General features: G+C 38.5%; 1 protein-coding gene across 4 annotated transcripts in view; it reads right to left on the reverse strand.

The window, feature by feature from the left end:
• The window catches only part of LOC149778444 (signal transducer and activator of transcription 1-alpha/beta-like), a 164,515-nt gene that overhangs the window by 85,470 nt on the left and 59,248 nt on the right, over window positions 1–19,797 (reverse strand). For all 4 annotated transcript variants that reach the window (XM_089939280.1, XM_089939279.1, XM_089939278.1 and 1 more), the window contains exons 10-11: window positions 10,230–10,304; window positions 7,780–7,930 (exon numbers count right to left, since the gene is read on the reverse strand). In XM_089939280.1, the coding sequence (XP_089795406.1) occupies window positions 7,780–7,930; window positions 10,230–10,304 (226 nt within the window). The remainder of the gene's footprint in view (window positions 1–7,779; window positions 7,931–10,229; window positions 10,305–19,797) is intronic.

Below are 19,797 nucleotides of genomic sequence, written 5' to 3' on the forward strand. Positions count from 1 at the left end.
TGGAGTCGGCGAGGGAACGTGGATTATCAGAGACAAACTAGACCCTGTTCTTGATGCCAGAGGCGTTCGTGGAAAAACCGTTCTGTTAAGTAAAGACTCAAAACCGGGAGTACTTGTTGGGATTGATATACCATATTATGCCAGAGCGCATCCTGTGACCGCAGTTGTTTATGGAATTTATCCGATGAAGAAACCACGCGTTGATAAACTCAAACCGATGAAGGTGTCGGTGTTGAATTGTGTAGCTGAGCGAGTAATGGAACATTTTAAAAATGCAATGCGAGGAAACGGCCTAACACCGCTAAGACAAACTAAAATAACAGCGTGGGCGACACGAGTAGCGGATAAAGGAGCGTCAATAAATGATGTTGCTGAGCTAGAGCGATTACTAAAATTTCCTATAACGGTTTCATCGTTAACCGGTGAGGTATTGTATGAGTGTAAATACAATTCCCGTGGAACACCAATAACTATTATCGATCATAACAGTCACGCCTGGACTGACTCGGTTAGGATATTTCCGCAAGACCGTGTTGTGAAGTATTATCCGGAATTGCAAAGCAATTCTGGGAGCATGTTTGATTTTATTTATCAGATAAGTAAAACCGATCCAGTGTCTGTGTGGTTATTCAGAAGTAGCGAAGATGGAGAATATGATCAGTTTGTGAGACCCAACGGGGAAATATACAGAACAATGGCGTTACAGCAGGAAATGAAAAAACTCGCAGAAAAATATCATGCTGGCAACACTGATACGTTACTGACACACTGTTTTACTGTCCCGGGTGTTGTCGCGCATGTAGCCCGGGAACGAAATTCATGGAGACCAACTCCGAAAAGTTTTCTTGCTGATATCCAGCAGAGCTGTGTCGAATACGGACACGGCGGTTTGTGGAATACTCAGTATGATCACCGCGGTATGATATCCGTGGACATGACGGCGTGTTATCCAGCAAGTTTCCTTGGGCGTGGAGAATGCAGCGAATATTTTAAACGGTTTGGCCACGCTGGCAATACCATGACAAGAGTAGCTGTCAACGGTGTTTTACCCGATTTTGACTTGACCGGATTTGCTTGTGTGTCGTCGTTTAAATTCGCTAAGGATTTACATCCTGTGTGTTATGTTTGGTTTGGCAGACATTTCGTTGAGAAGCGATGGGCACCGATAGTGTTATTGCGATACATGCTTGACAGTCGAATACTGTTGTCGCTGACGGTCAGCGAAGCGATTATATGTTATTGTCGTCAAACCGAAGTTTGGTTGCCAACTCCAACGCCGGTTACGTTAGAAGAAGTCATCGAAGATTGGTCACGAGAATATCCAGAAACTTCTATCGACGCTATCATCAAGAAAGCTCCTGAAGTACTTAAAAGCAAACTCAGAAATGATGAAAGCACAGCAAAAGATCTAGGACGAAGAATAATAGGGAAATTCACTCAAGGTGGAGCGTATGATCATAAACAACATCACAGTCGATTAATCATGGACAAGACTGAATTGGATCTTATTGTCGCTGATGCAGCCACGAACAACATGTTCTGTAACCGCAAAGATGTGTTTCTGTCAAACGGGGAAAAACTAGGGACTGTTTTTAGTTATATTGACGGAGAATCATCTCAGTACATACATTTGAGATCTTCGATGCTGGCTTATGTATCCATAAATTTGTTGTCAATGATCAATAGATTCCCTGTTGCCGCAGTGAGAGTTGCAACGGATTCATTTTATATTGATAAAAAACACTCAGCGCTGTTGGATAATGTTATATCGGATGATCCATCGTGGGGCTCGTGGAGAATAAAGAATGAAATGTTACACGGATATTGTAAATCGGCTGATGTTGAAATCGAGGATGAGTATCGCAGCGCAGAAATATCTTCGATGGTTTCGTCGGGGGCAACTTCGTTGTTGCCGCCGGTGCACGATCCTGTTACAAGACACAAAACAGTTTATCTGAACGGTCCTGGTGGTTCTGGTAAAACAACTCGAGCGATTGAATTATTTAGAAACTCTGACATGATTGTGCTAACACCCACACACAGACTTGCCAGGGAGATGAGACAACGGGATGTTAACGCGTGCACGTATCACAGTTTTTTCAAATACAGCGGCGGCACGTGGACACCTGAACGAATGGGAACGAAATATATTCCCGAGAAAATCATCTGGGATGAGATAGACACTGTGCCGTTGGATACATTAAAACAGTTTCTGGATTGGCTGCTAAAGAAAAATACCGCAGTGGTGATGTGCGGCGATCATGGTCAACCACCCCCATTTACAGGTGAATCTCCACACGAGTGGCTGAAAACTTTTGTAGATTATTATGAGGAAATAACTAACGATGTTAGAGCACTCGATGAAACGCTGAAAGAGTTTAAGGCACTGATCAGGCTACAAACCAATAAAGTCCAGTGTGAGATAATGCGTGAAATAATTCCAGAGACTTCGCTGAGCGACTTTTGGGAAACGTGGAAACCAGGTGATTTAATTGTGGCAAGTAGAAAGATAGTCAGGGACACACTTCAGCAGCGGTTATTTCAGTTACATCAGAAGAAATTTCCCATGTTGCCAGTGCCGTTGTGTTATAGACCAGCTGATACGCGATTGCAGAATATTGATGTTGATATTCCAGGGCGCCTGACTGCGTCGGGTCCGGAGAAACAGAATTTAGTATTAAATGATATTGTCACAGTTGATGTTGATGCTGTTGAACAGGCACTGAAAATGAGCAAATCCCCGTGGACGCTAGGATACGCTATGACCATCCACAGTTCGCAGGGACTAACTATTTCAGATACAACAGTTTGGATTGTTGATGATCGCATCGAGTGGTCAAATTTAGTTTATTTAGCCGTGTCAAGAGTAAGAAGGATAGGTCAGTTACGAAGAATTGTATTAGATGATGTTGTCAACGACAGCTCAATCGCTGATGACACAATAAGAAAGAAATTAGCCGGTTACAAACAGAGCGACAAAAAAAATGGTAGAGAGTTTGATCCCAAACAAAGTTTGGATGTTGAATTTGTAATACAATTACAACAACAGCAGAATAATCACTGTGCGAGTTGTAATTGTTTATTGCTGTGGCAGTATTCGAAAAACGACCCAAGGCAATTCACCGTAGATAGAATAGATAGCAGTCGCGGTCATACACGTGAAAATGTGATGTTGACCTGTCTTGAGTGTAACCGACGCAGAGGTGTTGCTGCAGTTATTTAAATGATTGAATCACTTCAGTGCGGATCACTTTAGTGATCGGGGTGGTAATTGTGTATCCTCGGGAATCACCTGAAGTTGCTCGCGTTTAAATCCGCGTTGAGGAGCAGTCGAATCTAATCTGTAGATTGCGTTTCTCCCAGTTGATCTGGTTATGCTGGATATCTTATGTGTAGTAACACTCCATGTGGGATCGGTTGCTCTTTTTTTTCCTCCTTCTAGTTCGCCTGGTTCGTATAAATACCTAACGGTGACATTACCCAGCAGTGGGGACGCTAGCGTCCCTGGCTGCGTTGAAACATTTTGTTGCTGTTGTCCGCGTTCACTGACGCGGGGTATATATTTTTTTGTGATTGCATTTACAGGTCTCATGTTTGTTGTTCTGGTAATTTCATTATTCAGTGCGGCTATCACGTTTGGCAGTCTTGCAACCCATTCACGAGATCTCGTATCGTAAATGAATTCCCTCGCGTACTGGTATCCGAATAATCTCTCAGCGAGTGTTCTATTAAATCGCTCAACAATTGCCTGATCCCGATGAATTTCAGTATGTCCTCGTCGTATGGTAACGTTATGCTGCTTTGTCAGTGATGACACCGCGCCCTGAAATTCCTTGCCAGGATCAACTTGTAATAATCGTGGCCAGTTTAGAGGTCCTCGTTGATAAATTCGTTTAAACGCAGAGGCGACTTCGGACGCTGTTTTAGTCGCTAACGGTTCTGCTTCTTTGTATCTACTGGCAACATCAACTACTGTTAGCGCGTATTTGTATATTTTTCTACGGACAGTATCATGAGGCAGGAATAGTATGTCAGCCTGATGAACTTCATTGGGCACACTAACATCAAAATGTGCAAAGTTGATTTGTCGAGGTGGTGGTAAGTAGATTTGCCATATTGCTTGTTTTGATAGCCAATTTTTGGCAACCTCGCGTGTTACTGATGCCGCGTTGGCGAGTTTATTAATTGCTGAGTTACCTCTCCAGTATCTGATTGGGGAATAATAAATCGCTTGCATTTTTATTTAATTATCCAGCGCCTAATACTAATTTAGATTTCATCGCTGATCTTACTAACCAATTAGCGAGTGACTCCTTAAATGATTTATTTTTTATGGCGCTTAGTGCATGAATTAATTTCACATCCACGATATGCCTGTCTTGTAGATCTTTACTTCGATAAGCAACATCATGTATGTGACACGCTGCGTCGATAGCGTTTATCGGATACTCTCCCGGTTTTGGTTTAGATTGTTCATCAAGTCTGATATCTAGTCGGGTCCCTGGACCGCAGTAATTGTATCCTGGGAGATGTTTTTCTCCGGGATACTTTGCCCAGGGAGTTCCGGGGAGCTTTCCAAGTTTGGCTGCAATGTCACCTCCGCTAAATTCTCGCTTTTTTTTTTAAATCTAAATTTTTTTGTGCCACATCGCGTACACTTACCAGAAAGTGCTTGTCTGTTATTTTTTGTTGTAATGGTTGTTAGATCATTCGTAGGGGTTCGTGCCTTACACTTCACACAATATAGATCCATAATTATTATTCTTTATATACAAATGGAAATTACAGATTTTTCTGCGACAAAAAAGAAAGAGCCAGTTAAGCATAATTCAGTGCTACCAAACTCTATCCGCGCGATTATAATTGGGCCATCCGGTTCAGGTAAAACACAGCTGTTGCTGAACTTGATAATGAAGTGGATGAAATGGGATAAACTGTATTTGATAGCTCCATCTGTAGATGATCAACGATGCTATAACGTTATAAAAGATTTTAATGAGAGTGCAAGCGCGCTGAGTAAAGACGGTGAGGATGTTGTTGAATTTATCACTGATATCGAAGAAGCCCCCAGCGTCGAGGATCTTGATGAATCAATTAACAACCTAGTAGTGTATGATGATGTTATGTTGGACAAGCAAAAAAATCCCGCAAGAATATTTTCCCGGGGACGTCACAAAAACACTGATGTGATTTATGTTACTCAGCGTTATACACAAATTCCTAAAGTAATCAGGGATAATTGTAATCTTCTTGCGATATTCAATGGAGTTGATACACATACACTGAGAAATATTCATCAAACCTGGTGTGGTGGCGATATGGATTTAAATAAATTTAAAAATTTCTTCAGTCATGCTCAAAGAAAACCTCACGGATTTGTGACAATAAATTTACACGATCCCAGAACAAGATACCGTATTGGACTTGATACACTATTTGCAACATAAAAATGTTTTTCCTTGGAAACTCATTTCCCAGAGCAGCAGAGGGGATGGACCCGACCCATGGATTTTTCAATAACGACCCCGCCACGGAAACTGTTTCAGATTTATTGAAGTAACCCAAGTTGTCAGTGCAAACTCAACGAGTTTGTCCCTGGAAACTCTTCGAGTTTTCGGGGGACATTTTTTTTTGTCCTGTATTCTGAATAGAAGGGTTTATTTCGTCGAAATAAGCCCTCTATCGAGGAATAGTTTCCTGGAGGGGTTTATTGTGCAAAAAGTTTCGGTCTGTACAGCCCCTCTGCTGCTTCATTACATTATGTCTGTTGCTTTTCATTCCTCAAAAAAAACTGACATAAATTGATATATCATAAGCAATCCACTGAGGCCATATTCTATTTTATCACCTTTGAATATTCTTGTGACAAAATATTTATCATCACACTACAAGAATTTTTTTCTTCAGTAAATAGAATGTCAAGTTTAAACATTATTTGCATAAATTTGTTAAGGTTTTTTTAACCCATAAACGACAACAATAAAACTGTCAGCAATCAGTTTCAATCCCAAGTATGATCACTGTGAATACTGAATAATTTCCTCTACAAGCAAAATAGCATCTCCATTCCTAACAAAGAAACTTACATATTAGAGTACCATATGTAAATGTTAATTACCATCATCAAATTAAAAGAAATAATGAATAAACATATCACACAGCCTATGTGCCCTCAAAAAGCTAACTCTGAATAAATATGTTATTTAGTAAACAATGTTAAATGCCTTAAGAGTTGACAATAAGGAAATAAGGTGGGATAATAAATGTGGGAAAAGTAGTTGCCACACGTATGGTAGCTTGGACTGCAGATGTGAACAAAGCTGAATATTCACACACATACACACACACACAATGTTAGTTACAACAAAATAGGTTACGGTTTATCTGCCAATCAACTGCTGGTGCATATATACACACACTGCAGAACAATGTTTCTTTAAAGTATGTCAGAAGGGCAGTCATTTTTGAAAGAAAAATTGCAATGATAAGGATTAACTGTTGAGTAGTAACTCTGGCTTTTTTGCTTATTTACTTAAGACTAACCTTTAGCTATTGTGCAGTTTGGCTACAGGTCATGTGAGAAAATAAGGCTCATCACAGGGAGAAACAGCACGTGCTTTGAGAATTTATGACCAAGCTATTGTGGAACAATTTAATTGCACACTCACAAAAGTTATGCGGTCATCAGTACACACAAGAATTGTTGTCAGCAGTCTGACAAATGAGCAACACACCTTCCATTAGTCATAGCAGAACTAAACAATGAAGTTACTTGCACAATCAGATTAAAACCAGTGAATGTGATTTGACAAAAGACTGTCACATTTACTCAGAAAATTATATCTAAGCCAGCACCATTACAACCACTTGGAGACAAGTTTATTTGGTATCCGTATGCACCAGGAGAATTAGAAGGAGGACAGTGTCATGCTACTGACCCAGTGTGGTCCATGGATGTGCCTACGATTTCAGAATGGATTGATAATCCAAGACAACCAACATGTTACCATTTGGGGCCTGTTAATGAACAAGCAGAAAAGCCACCAAGCCAAGAATTTCATGAGAGGAACTGCAAGTTGTCCCAGCGAATACATAACTATACCAACATTTGTTTTGCTAGTGCATTACATTACCCTGTCTGCCTTAACTCAGTTCACAGAACCATGGTTCCCATAAATGGTGATTCCATCAGCGAGTATTCTGCGCTTGGTATAAACTCACTTTAGTTCATCAGTAAACATCTGTGTGATGTTTCTAACACCATATCTGCCATGTATGCGAATTCATATTGGTCTAAAAGACATTCCATGTACATGTTATGTTTGAGATCTTTACATTATTTCTATTAAAATATAGTTACCATTCAAGGACAGTCAGCTAATAGGTGTTATCTACTGACAGGTCTGAATGACTGTCTGAACCTACCCAAATAACCCTAAACCTAGAGAAAAGTAAAAACAATGAATGAAACAACCAATAAAAGTACTATGTAAATAAAAAAAATCAGTCGCTGAGATGTTTCCTAACACTCAGCTATAAAACATCAGATGCTTTGGATAATGTACTTCCTGAATGAACCAGTCTGAACACTCAGCTATAAAACATCAGATGCTTTGGAAAATGTATTTCCTGAATGAACCAGTCTGAACAGTCAGCTATAAAACATCAGATGCTTTGGAAAATGTACTTACTGAATGAACCAGTTTGAAATATGACTTGTACATTCATCAACTAGTGTAATTAAAGTTATCATATTGAGTCCTGTTGACCCACACCTACCTTGAGTTTTTCACTGTACTTTTCCACCAGTTTGAGATCCAGGGAGCACCGCTCAGGTGAGTAAGCCATATTTACTTTCTGCTCATAGCAGAAGAATGCAGTCACCTCCCTTCCTCTTGTTAGACGATCTAGCTTCTCAGCAGCCAGGATTCTGATGGAGAAAATTATTCTGTATAGTTCCATTTATTTAGTTACTAAAAAAATCTGGAAGAGGCTTCCAGCACATTACAAAAATTTCCCATTCAACAAGCTTTCACTGCATAGTTATTTCTACATGCTATATATGCAAGGCATATTGAATGAAATGAACAATTAAGAAAAAGAAAAACAAAACCTAAAACTTCAGCATATGTGGTATTTGTATGATGAATTCCCTGTGTAATTTCATCACAATCAATGAAGTTGATCTAACAAGTAAGGAAAGTTAAAACTCGGCACTGTTACCATGTGCTGTAGTCATGACACAACATCCTCCTCAAAACATTTGCTCCAAAATAGATTTTTCACTAACATGATATCTGCCAAAGTTTCACTTTCTTAAATCAGTGCTTTGCTGACTACTATGCTAGAATCTGTATCCGTTCCATGATGCTGTATTAGAAATTTAAATCAATTAATGCCATTGTCTGCTTGTTCAGACAGGTATTTTGATGAAATAAATATCCATACTTTTTAATTTCTTTTTAAATTCTTATTTATTCAATTTATCTTAACCAGTAGAGTTCTATAAAGTTTTGAACCACAAGACCAAGAAAGGCTAAATTGTTTGTTAAAGAAAATGAAAATTTCACTCTACCTTTAAAATGTGTGAATTTTAATTAGGCAGTATTCTGCCTTTTCTACATTTAATTTCGATGTACCATTGAATAGGATGTTGACCCACACCTGTATGCCATCTGTTTTGTCTATCTAGGATGTACATCTGACTCATACTGAACATTATTTTCAGGCTTGTGTACAAAGGTTAGTTTTGCTTTTTCTCATGGGTCACCACTGGTTTGATGGTATTCAATTTTAGTTGTTTTTTATGTCTTTCTTCAAACATGCTCATTTATATATGCAATGACCAAATGGGCTTATTAAAAATAATTGGCCACCATCCAGATATATTTATTGATGTGCTGGAGGGGTGGAAGCCATACAGGAATAAGCCAGGGGCTAAGCATATACAAACCCTGCCAATGGTAATGTTTCCTGCCCTTCTGTCATTTCTTATTTGCCAACAAAAAAATGGTTTTAAAATATGGCATGTGTTGTAGAAATAGCTGACTTTATGAGACCCATATCATGTGATTTTATTTCTTTATGAAAAGTGCCTATCAAGCAACATTCGAGTAATAATGCAAGTTTACAACTGCTCAGCCAATGGTTTACTCCAACAGTGGTTGAATGAGAACCTATTTTTGATGTTGAATCATTATAATGAGAAGGTTAAGCAATTTGCTTTTTAGCACTATCATTTCAACTTTTTAGCACTATCATTTCAACTTTTTTAGCACTATCATTTCAACTTTTTAGCACTATCATTTCAACTTTTTAGCACTATCATTTCAACTTTTTTAGCACTATCATTTCAACTTTTTAGCACTATCATTTCAACTTTTTTAGCACTATCATTTCAACTTTTTAGCACTATCATTTCAACTTTTTTAAAACTGAAGAATCACAATTCATCGTATCATATCTGGAGTCAGTCATAGGTTCACTTCCAAAGAGACCATAATGTTTATAAGCACTGGGAACAGCTATCAGTTGCCTGCAAGTACTGTGATGTTATTATTTCAGCAAGTAGCAGTTTAAGTGCACAAGTTACCTCGACAGTAAGAAGACAGAGTGGGTGGGGGATGTTAAACATACTCATTTTATAATCATGCTGGGAATCACTGTCAATAAATAACTATTTCTAATGAAGTTATTTCCTTTTTTCTGTACGTTTATGTGCAAAATTTATTTTTCACAATACTAATGTGAAATGTGCAAACTCAAATTGCCACATTTTCTCTCAATTTGTAGTTTTATCATTAGGTCTCTTCATTCTGTAATGAAGCTTCTACTTGAAAACCGAATCTGAGGCATCAACTTCTGGTGTGCCACAAAGTGAATAGTTACATTCAATTCTAATTGCCTGAAAGGATTTGTTATGAATCTATTCCAGCCCAGAGTAAACAATGACCACTGATCACAATAGATTGTAGCTATTCACTGTGTGACAAAGCAGCGGTGGATTTTTCTAAACCAGCACGGAGAACTTCACCTTCTGTTATAATTAAAATTGTAATTTACTTAAATTAATGGAAATGGTTAGCAATTACTTACCAAAGGACACAGGGAAGCAAGTAAATACTAGTTTTTTTGTTTTTTTTGTTAAAACAGACCTCTTCACTCAGCTACTTTAAAGTGTTGTAAAAACTAAACCACAACTAACCAAAGTAACATATTTATCATTCTACCTGACAACAATTTTTGGCCAACTCTTCTTATCTGTTTTCACAACATAAGAATCTTGTTCTGTCACAAGGAAAGTCCTGAAAAATAAAGAGTAAAAACATCAGTATCACCTCCAACCAAGCAAGAGTTTATCATATTTTTGGATGACAATTTTTACATTGTAATTTCAATGGCCCAAGATTAGAAAGTGCCTTCTTCTAGATGTTGTAGAGCCCTTATGTAACATTACATGCTTGGGCTGACACTATGCAAAACAGGAACATGCAAATTCCAGGAACTTGTTGTTGTTGTTGTTTTAGGGTTTAACGCCATTTTCAGCACAAGATAGGCTATACATGGCGGCCAGTTTAACTGGTGGAGGAAGAACCCTGGAAAACCCAGGGAAGAACCACTGACCCACAAGAATCTACTGGCAGGCTTTCGCACATACCCACGCTAGCCAAGCCTGAGACTCAAACCAACGCAGACAGAGGTGAGATGGCAGTGATCTGAATGGTGAGTGCTTTAGACCACTCGACCACTTGGGGCCCCTTCCAGGAACTATTGTCCCCCTTGTTTCAAAGGAAGTTTCAGATGTAAAAAATACTGCAATGAGTAATTTTAAGTCATTTTTGTCAAATAAATGGCTACTGAATGATGTCACATCATGTGCAGCATGTTTTGGGGAATTTTACAACAGAAATAACAATCTTACATGCATGTATATAATCCATGTAAAAACCAATGATGTCTGAAAAAAGCACATTTGTTCATAAGCAGTTCTAATCCAAATACATTAAGCACAATTTGCTCATACAGAGTATATAGAACCTGCAGTATTTTATGATTTTATATCTTTTCAGACCTGGCCGTTCTCATTTTTTTGCAAAGTCTATGATGTTTCTCAGCTGCATAATGGTGCAACAACCAGCTTTGTAACTACATCAGTCCTTTCTCAAATCTAAATATGGCTTCCAGTGGATCCTCCTCACCAATGTCAATAGTAGAACCTATTTCCTCCTAATCAGGACTTACATTCTCTTTTCTGCTGCCTCGGAAAAATGGGATGATTTCAGTGTCAGTCTAACATTCATCACTGGGGCAGTCCTTACCAATGTTGATACAGTGCTTAACTTCATCAAGTGATTTCATATGATCTCTCTGCACAAGTTTAGGCCTTAGCAACAGGACATTTCATTTCACGAGATATAAGTTGCTTTAACACATTCAATTTGTCTTTCAAAGAATAAGCTTTAATTTAACCGGACATCTTAACAAAGATATTACCTGTCTCAATTGTTATCATGGTCCTTATTTTAGATGCATGTACACTATGTGAATTTGCATGTATCAGTGGCTGTCACTTTCTCTCTAGGCTATAATGAAACACTGAAGATGCTTGTTTTGAGTGACAAGTACTAAAGACAAGGTTATTGTGGGCCATTATTTACTAACATCTAGATGGCTAGAGATCAAAGAAAGAGGCAGCATTTACATGAAACCTGGTGCCACGTACTATTCCTTTCTGTGACCTGCTGCCATCCAAGTATCAATAAACAGTAACCTACAAAAGCCTGGTCTTCTGTATGATCAGTGAGGTGTTTATCCAGTTTAAGTTGCTGATTTGCTGGTCCAGAGTAGCTTTAGTGCTGAAGGAAATTTGATAGTCATTTAATAAATACAACAGCTGACAGCTACCATACACTGTAGCACATGTGAAAGTGTTCTTGTCATCCACTTTCACAGCAATTTAACAAAGTCACTTCACTGACCTGCTTCATTTCACCAAGTGCATTTGCATTGACATGTTTATACTTAATTCCACTGAACCTTTTGTACCCTAAGGACCCCACAAGTTGATGTGTATGTCACATGACTGGTCAGTATACAAGTCCAAAGTGATGATCAGTTTGTGGTTTTAGCTACTAACAAAGTTTTGCATTTCTTCCATTAGTTCAGGGAGTTCCCTCCCATTTCAAAACTTCTGTAAAAGACAACTGACTAGGATTAGCACTGTTTCCTTAATATTGCACTAAGAATGCAGCAATTTCTTCCTACAGCAAATTTTCAATGCACTGGTCAGAGCTGCGACCAAAATGGTCGATGATGCCTCCCATTGCATATGGAATTTTTTACAAGACACTAGGGCCAAATGTGCAGGGTTACAGATGAGCAAAAGGGTTTCATTCTTTTAGGAAATGCTGCAACTATATCTAGTGGTGATAAGGTTCATGACGCCAAGATCAAACATGCTACTGGAGTTCATGGGCTGCAGAGCAGTCATTTTGATTAGCGGGGCAAGCTTCCCCCTCTTTGACTCAAGCGACATCACATGCAATCAACAAAGGGTTTTCATTCTTGATGGAAATTCACTGCGACCATATTCAGTCTCAATATGGTTCATGATGTTGAGGTTGAGCTCGAGGCTAGACACTATGTGACAGAATTACTGTACAGGCCATCTACTAAGGTTCTCATCTACTAAGGTTCTCATCTACTAAGGTTCTTATCTACTAAGGTTCTCATCTACTAAGGTTCTCATCTAGAATTAAAATTGTTTTATTTAATGTAGGTGAATAAGTAGCAAAACAGGTCGGTAAAAGTTAAACCATTTGGAAAAAAGAAACCCAATATCTTTTCTGGGTGAATATTAATATAAATATTGTCAAAACAATGAACCGAAAATTGATCTATAGCATTTTTCAATTAAAAAAACAAATATTTATGGAGAATCATTTCTTCATATTGTGTGAAAACTGACCATAAATATCTTATCAGGACTAAATTTTAAAATGTCGATCTATTAATTTGTAATTTCAGATCAATGTATACATGTACAAAACACTAATGAATATGCAGTGCTAGCTGTTTCTGATAAATTGGTTACTATTGTGAATTTTGCTAGGTGCAGTTCATGTGGCCAAAAATAATTTAACAGAGCCAAAGGTATATCTGGTTAAAAATGTACAATCTGGTGGTTCTCAAAACAATGTTAGGCTGACACTGTCCATGGAATAAATATATCTAGTATACAGAATTCCTTGCTAATTTAATTCTTACAAGCATCAATTTATTTAGCCGCCCATTACTGCAATTAACAAATGAAGTGTCCCTCATTATTTCTGCTTATTTGTCTTTTACTGCATATGAATTCAGCATATGCTTCAATACCCCCACCTAGCTAAGCTATATAAAACAGAAGGATTAGTGAAATTCTGTTCTGCTTTTTAACAACATTTTTGCTTTCCCAACTCACTTTGAAAGGTTCTACAGGCTATGACAATGCACAAGTAAGTTTAATGTCAAAATCTGCCCATTTTTAAAAAGACCATGACAAGAACTGATTGCTGATGAAAACTGATAGTAAACCAGTCCCTGACCGGACAAAGTGTCAACTTAGACCTAAACAGGCTAAGACCTATCATCCCATGCAGCAAGTGGACATAATCTAACAGTTCCCCAAAACTTTCAGTCAAAATTTCAAAGTCATCCTAAGTTAATTTTGACATATTTCATTTTCTGTTTTCCCTGACTAGAACCAACTTTTGTCGAATTACACAGTTTTCCCCAGTAAAAGCCATGCCTGTCCTTATTTCCTGATTTTGTCCAGTTTTCCCAGTAGTGTGGGAACCCTGCTCCACTATACAACTGCATAAAATGTCCATAATGAACACAGGTAAGATCTCTTGAACATGAAGCTGCATATCAAATTGCTGAAATCCAATGATAATTATGAAGTGAGTGAGTGTAAAAAGGGTGAGTCTGACAATCAAAGGCAACTTGAGTGGAGAAATGGGTGGGCCTGACACTGAGGGGCAAAAACTTTGCAAAACAGTCATGCATGCAGCAAGCTGATAACTGAAATAAACCAAAGTCTCATCAATATCAAACCAGACCATATATTAAATGCAGTTATAACTAAGGGAATTATTGTGCAGAAAAGATAGTGGGTGGGTCTGATTAATCAAGGGTTACAACTGCTAAACAATGTCATAGAAGGCTGACAAAGGAACTCTGCCAAGGTCTCATCAATATTAAGAAGCAGTAGCAGGGGAGGTGAACAGACTTTGGTGGTGGGTGGGGAGCGCCCCCTGCCCTGGTGAGGAACCAGATTCATCATCCGGGCCTTGGGAAAATGCTCCATACAAGGTAGATCTTAATTGTCAAAAGCCAATCCAAGCCTTGCATGGTAACCAGACCTTTTCCCCCCGAGGACATTAAAACCACTCCCATGTGACATCAGATTCATCATCTGGGCCTTGGAAAAAACCTTAGATTTTAATTGCCAAAAGCTGATCTGAGCCTTGTAATGTAAGCTTGGTTGGCGTGATTCCAGCTGCATTTTGAAATCCACTGGGCCAACCATTTTTTAAAACCAAAGAGACACATACCAACAAGAGTAACACCCAGTGCGCCCAGATGCGGTCTCCACCGGGGGTGCAAAAAAAGGCTGCGCACATCGCCATGTTTACTGAGTTTCATGTTTATTTTAGCAATTATGCTTACAGGTGATAAGTAATTAAATTGTTTAATAATACAATAATGGGTGACTATGCACTAACTATGGAACCTCGTACAGCTAAACGAGCTTGGCAACAACTAGAGTCAATTATGAAATATCTCCCCGTCTGTAATTCTGTCAAACAGCAACTACAAAAACATCAGGAAGCTCAAGCGGAATGTACAGAAGGTACAGAAGTCATTTAAACCAATTGTCAATCCAGCCCAATTCTTTTTAAAGCAACTGAGGCAACACAAAAAACTTTCGCAACATGACCGGTGGATATTGCTGGTCATCTTCAACCCACTCCACCACCCCAGCAACCTGCTGAACCACCACCATCGGAATCAAATCTGCATGTTAGAACCGGTATAGTGGATAAATTTACTGAGGAAGGAATTGCCACTATCAGGGATAAAGACCAAATACTTGACATTGCCGCATTTGGATGGGATCGTAGAGATCACTACCTCTCTGGTGATTATGATTAACTCTGTCCCAATAACATCCCCACTGATGTGGATCAATAAGAAATTTCGGTTGGTGAAAGATGAGCCGGCAATAACTCCCCCTAAATCATCAATGAAGCAGCTGCTATCTATAAGCGTTTATTTACCGATGGCTTCATGGATAGCTGAGTTTATTGGGCACTAATTGATGACATTACAGACAATTACTACAGCGACTGATCAATAAGATCATCAATCAATTATATTGTTAATAACAAAATAATATGATTATACACAATGCTCAGGGTGGAACTGTGATGGTCAGGGCGGTAAATAAAGTTACTGATGGAGATGGAATTTATTCAGAAGGATAGCCAACAATGACACCAAAAATCACTAAAGAAGAACAGCTGCTCTCCTTCAAAGATAACGAAATGCTGTCATAATTGACAATGACCACTGATACAGTTACAAGCACAGCACATTTTTCATTTTACATTTGGCAGATAGGATCTCAACAGGGAATTTCAGCACCACAACATATATTCAATGCATTTCAAGCTAACATAAGACTGGAAAATCAAGAAAGAAACCCCAAGGTGTTTGACAGTTTAAGGGTGTTTACGATTTCACTAAGAATAAATGGACTCCAGGAACCATCCAAAGATATAATTACTGAATTTCAAACAAAACAACATAGCACGGGTGTATCATAACTTGATGAGATTCATGGGGCATGAAAAAAGCAACAGGACACAAAGTGTCCCCACACAGTTTAAAAACATCCCAAAACAAGGGACAGGGTATAAGATTACCAGGAATGCGGTCTGCAACTACCAGGAACGTTTCGCTGAAACTCCCCATGTCAATCTTTTTATTTACTTGATGCTGTTCGGAGATTAAACATAAATTTTTTTAGAGCAGTTTTAATGCATGATCAGTTAATGGAACAACCAAACCATGTTGAAACTGGTATCATTAATCTCAATGGAAGCTCAGGCCAATTGGTGTTGTTTATTTTGATTTGTATGGATTGGCACCACCAAAAGAATTTTTAAAATATGTCAGCAGAATTGCTAGCGATTACATTGCCAGCTCAATCTGGTATTCAGATGGTAAATGATAAACACTTATAGGTAGCAGCTGCTTCACTGATGGATCCGCCTATATGCGGTCCAGAAGCAATTGCTGTACTTAACGCTGTGTCAACGCCACCTAAAGTCATATACGAATACACCACCCATCATTTTCAACAGGTTTACAATTTATACTGGTAGATATTTACAGAAGATCTGCCAGAAGCAAGGCCACTGGTGACAATGATATGTCAGTGTATGTGACTAATGGGTTTATAATTTATACAGTAGTCCCCCTCTTATAAGGCCACCCCTAATGCAGCAGGGAAGTGGCCTTATAATGCGGGTGGCCTTTCTAGAGGGGGATGACAAATGCGAATAGTAAATATGAAAAAAGTCACAAGTACATTTAATTTTAAATATTTAATATTTTAATTAAAAAATCACATGCATGATGTGAAATAAATGTAAAACAAACTTTGTCATCATTTTCAAAAGAATGCTATGAATAACCATTGATATAGTTTTAAAACTGTCTTTATAATTATGTTACAGTTCACATCATCTGTCACTTTGTTGACAACAGTCTAAAAAACAAACCAGTCTCGTCACACTAAAAATATCCTTGCGGTTATATCCCCTGCACATATCGTTTAGTCTTTTGTTCCAATCTTCGACAACTTCATTATTAACATCAGCTGATTCGCCGCTAATGACAGAACACTTGATATTGTGTCGCACTTGAAATCTGTGCAACCATCCGTTACTTGCGGTAAAGTAGCCATATCCCAATTCAACTGACAAACTTTTTGCTTTTTCTTATCTTTCAAATCAGGATACAAACGTCTCCTGGCTCAAACAATCTTCCTTTCTCCATCCATTTCACCTTTCCACTTCTGCAGAATTGTTTCATTATCTTTCACGATATTGTTTATCTTAGTCTTTCCGACGTTAGATTTCTGCAAGGATCCTCGACGAACCCGAACCCCCCTCGTCAGTTGAATTACTTTCACATTCTCCTCTAAACTGAGAATTTTTATTTTCCTCGATGACATGTTGATCTTTTTGCAGTAAGTTATTCGTGTTACCAACTACAATACTGATAAAACAATTTTGTATGCATCTAAACAAATTGCCGTGTGTTTTTAAAGGAAGTGATCTTGTCACGTGATTCGTTAGTCGCAGTCTGGTACCCTATTGTTTTTATACATTTCTTGAAACTAAGTGAGAGAAGCCAAAAGGGCTTCGATATGTACCATTAACATCACGCAGATTTGACCTCGCGGCCGCTAGGATTCGTAATTTTGACAATTATTGTCAGTAGTAGGAGCCACTGATTACCAAAGTGAACAAGCTCAACATCTTACTAAGGGAAGCCATAAAGGCAATTAAACCATTTTCCTGCTGACTTGGGTATTGTACATCGATACTGCCACTTCTCAGCTGTTACTATTGTTCGATAATTGTAATCGTAACAATTATCAGAGTGACTAAACCAGACATCTTATGATAACACAGCAGTAAGGCTAATTGGATTACATGTACGTACCCTTTTGTATGGATTAAAATTTGAGTCTTTCTCGGTTTTTATGGAATAAATTTGGCTTCTCGTGAGGCGTAAATGATATAATATTAACCTTAGTGGTAAATGTACTTTACGTAACACTTCTTTCAGTAACGAAAACCTGACATCGGGAAACAGAAATCGGATTATTTAACACACGTTATGAATAAAATACTGGTTCTGGATACCTATTCCAATAAAATGCGGCCGCTTGTGAGGGGTAAATTTTATAATTTTGCACTAATATGCTGGCCGCTGGTCGCGTTAGCCGGGTGAACCTTTCGCGAGGGGTACTTTTGAACACAAACTCGTCGGTGCCAACGGATTCTGGCCGCAAGGAGCGGGTGGCCGCTGGTCAGGGGGGCTGTTCAAGAGGGGGACTACTGTACTGGTAGATATTTACATAAGATCTGCCAGAAGCAAGGCCTCTGGTGACATTGATTTGTCAGTGTATGCAACTAAGGATGAGCTTGATATCTTATGTTTCTCGCTAAGGTTGACGGGGATGAAGTTGTTTTCCAGGATCAATGTGGGCAGCTAACGGCTAGCAATATTAAGTGGGTCGATATTGTCCTGCGAGTTTTCAGTGCAACCAACATCCTGGTATTTACTGATATGGAGAAAATCTGAGACTCAAACATATCAACTGCAGCAATCCACAATGAGATCCATAGATGTGTTTGCTAAAACCAGCGATTCAATGACTAATGAACTCAGCATGAACAGAAATAAAATTGTTGTAAGTGGATGATAAAGACGCAGCGATTAATACCACCTTAATAAAAATGAGTGATAAATTAACCAAACTGCAAACTGAGTATGATGCTCATGTGAGTGCACTTAAAAATCTTCAAAGAAACTCTAGTAGACCTCAACAAGTCATTGGTGTTTTCTAAGGAAATCCAATGTATGTTGACATTAAGCTCACTGAAATTTGCACACGACTTGATGACAATGCTGAAAAAAATCAAACAGATTGGAGCTGGATGGGGTCTGGATCAGCAACATGGTCAAAGCAAAATAACACTATCAAACATACTGCTGAGGTATCTGGGGTATACAGGCTCACTGTATTCAGCTCTGCGAAATTTAGGATATTTACAATATATCCATGGCATTATTCAACCAATGGATGTTCTAGAACTATGTCAATCATGCTAAATCAAAATACCAAGGAAACATTCTTGTTGGATCCCGCTAATATAAACTTAACCTCAACGATGTATTGGTGGTGTCTGGAATTTGTCACCAAAACACCTCAACTGATTACTTAATACCATATGTAGCAATAGTGACTCCCACACAATCTTACAGATATAATCAAGCATGTGCGTAAAAGGCATCACTGGAAAACATCATCGCCGAGCATATGACAAAGCAATAAAAAAATACAGCAGACATATCATCATCATCGACAATGTCGTATATGTGGTATTTTCACTGGTTGCTAGAACAACGATGTTATTCAGTACGTTATCAGCAATGTATGGGATATCGCCAGTGATAGGAAACAGTGTCGCTGTTTTTGTTGGCGCTGTTGGTATCTTTAATATTATTGAAAACTACCAAAATAACATGGGCGGCAAAAAATGAAAGCATAAATATGTCATCGATAATGTCGACGGGGTTAAACAATGGTGTAATATCAGAAAGTAGATTTGCAGCAATTAGTGTTATATATTATCAGTATCACAAGATAGCAACCATCCAGACAACATCAGCAATGTTGCCAATGCCACATTTAGAATCTACAGAGATTATAATGACCGCAGAAATAACTACACATAAGATGCTTGCATCTCTGGAACAGGTTATCACTAATACAACACCGCCGATGACCACAATGATATCATCAGCATCAATGCAGCCAGAATTTGATTTTAGTTTTCCCACTTCAATAAAAGTACCTGATGGTCTGTCACTTGAGATCACACTGGCACGATTAGGACTTTATTATAGTTGGCCAAATATCAAAGCAAAATCATTTGGTGGATTATCCAC

This window comes from Sinohyriopsis cumingii, chromosome 17, assembly GCF_028554795.1.
Source record: "Sinohyriopsis cumingii isolate HCF-2022 chromosome 17, ASM2855479v2, whole genome shotgun sequence".
NCBI lineage: Eukaryota > Metazoa > Mollusca > Bivalvia > Unionida > Unionidae > Sinohyriopsis > Sinohyriopsis cumingii.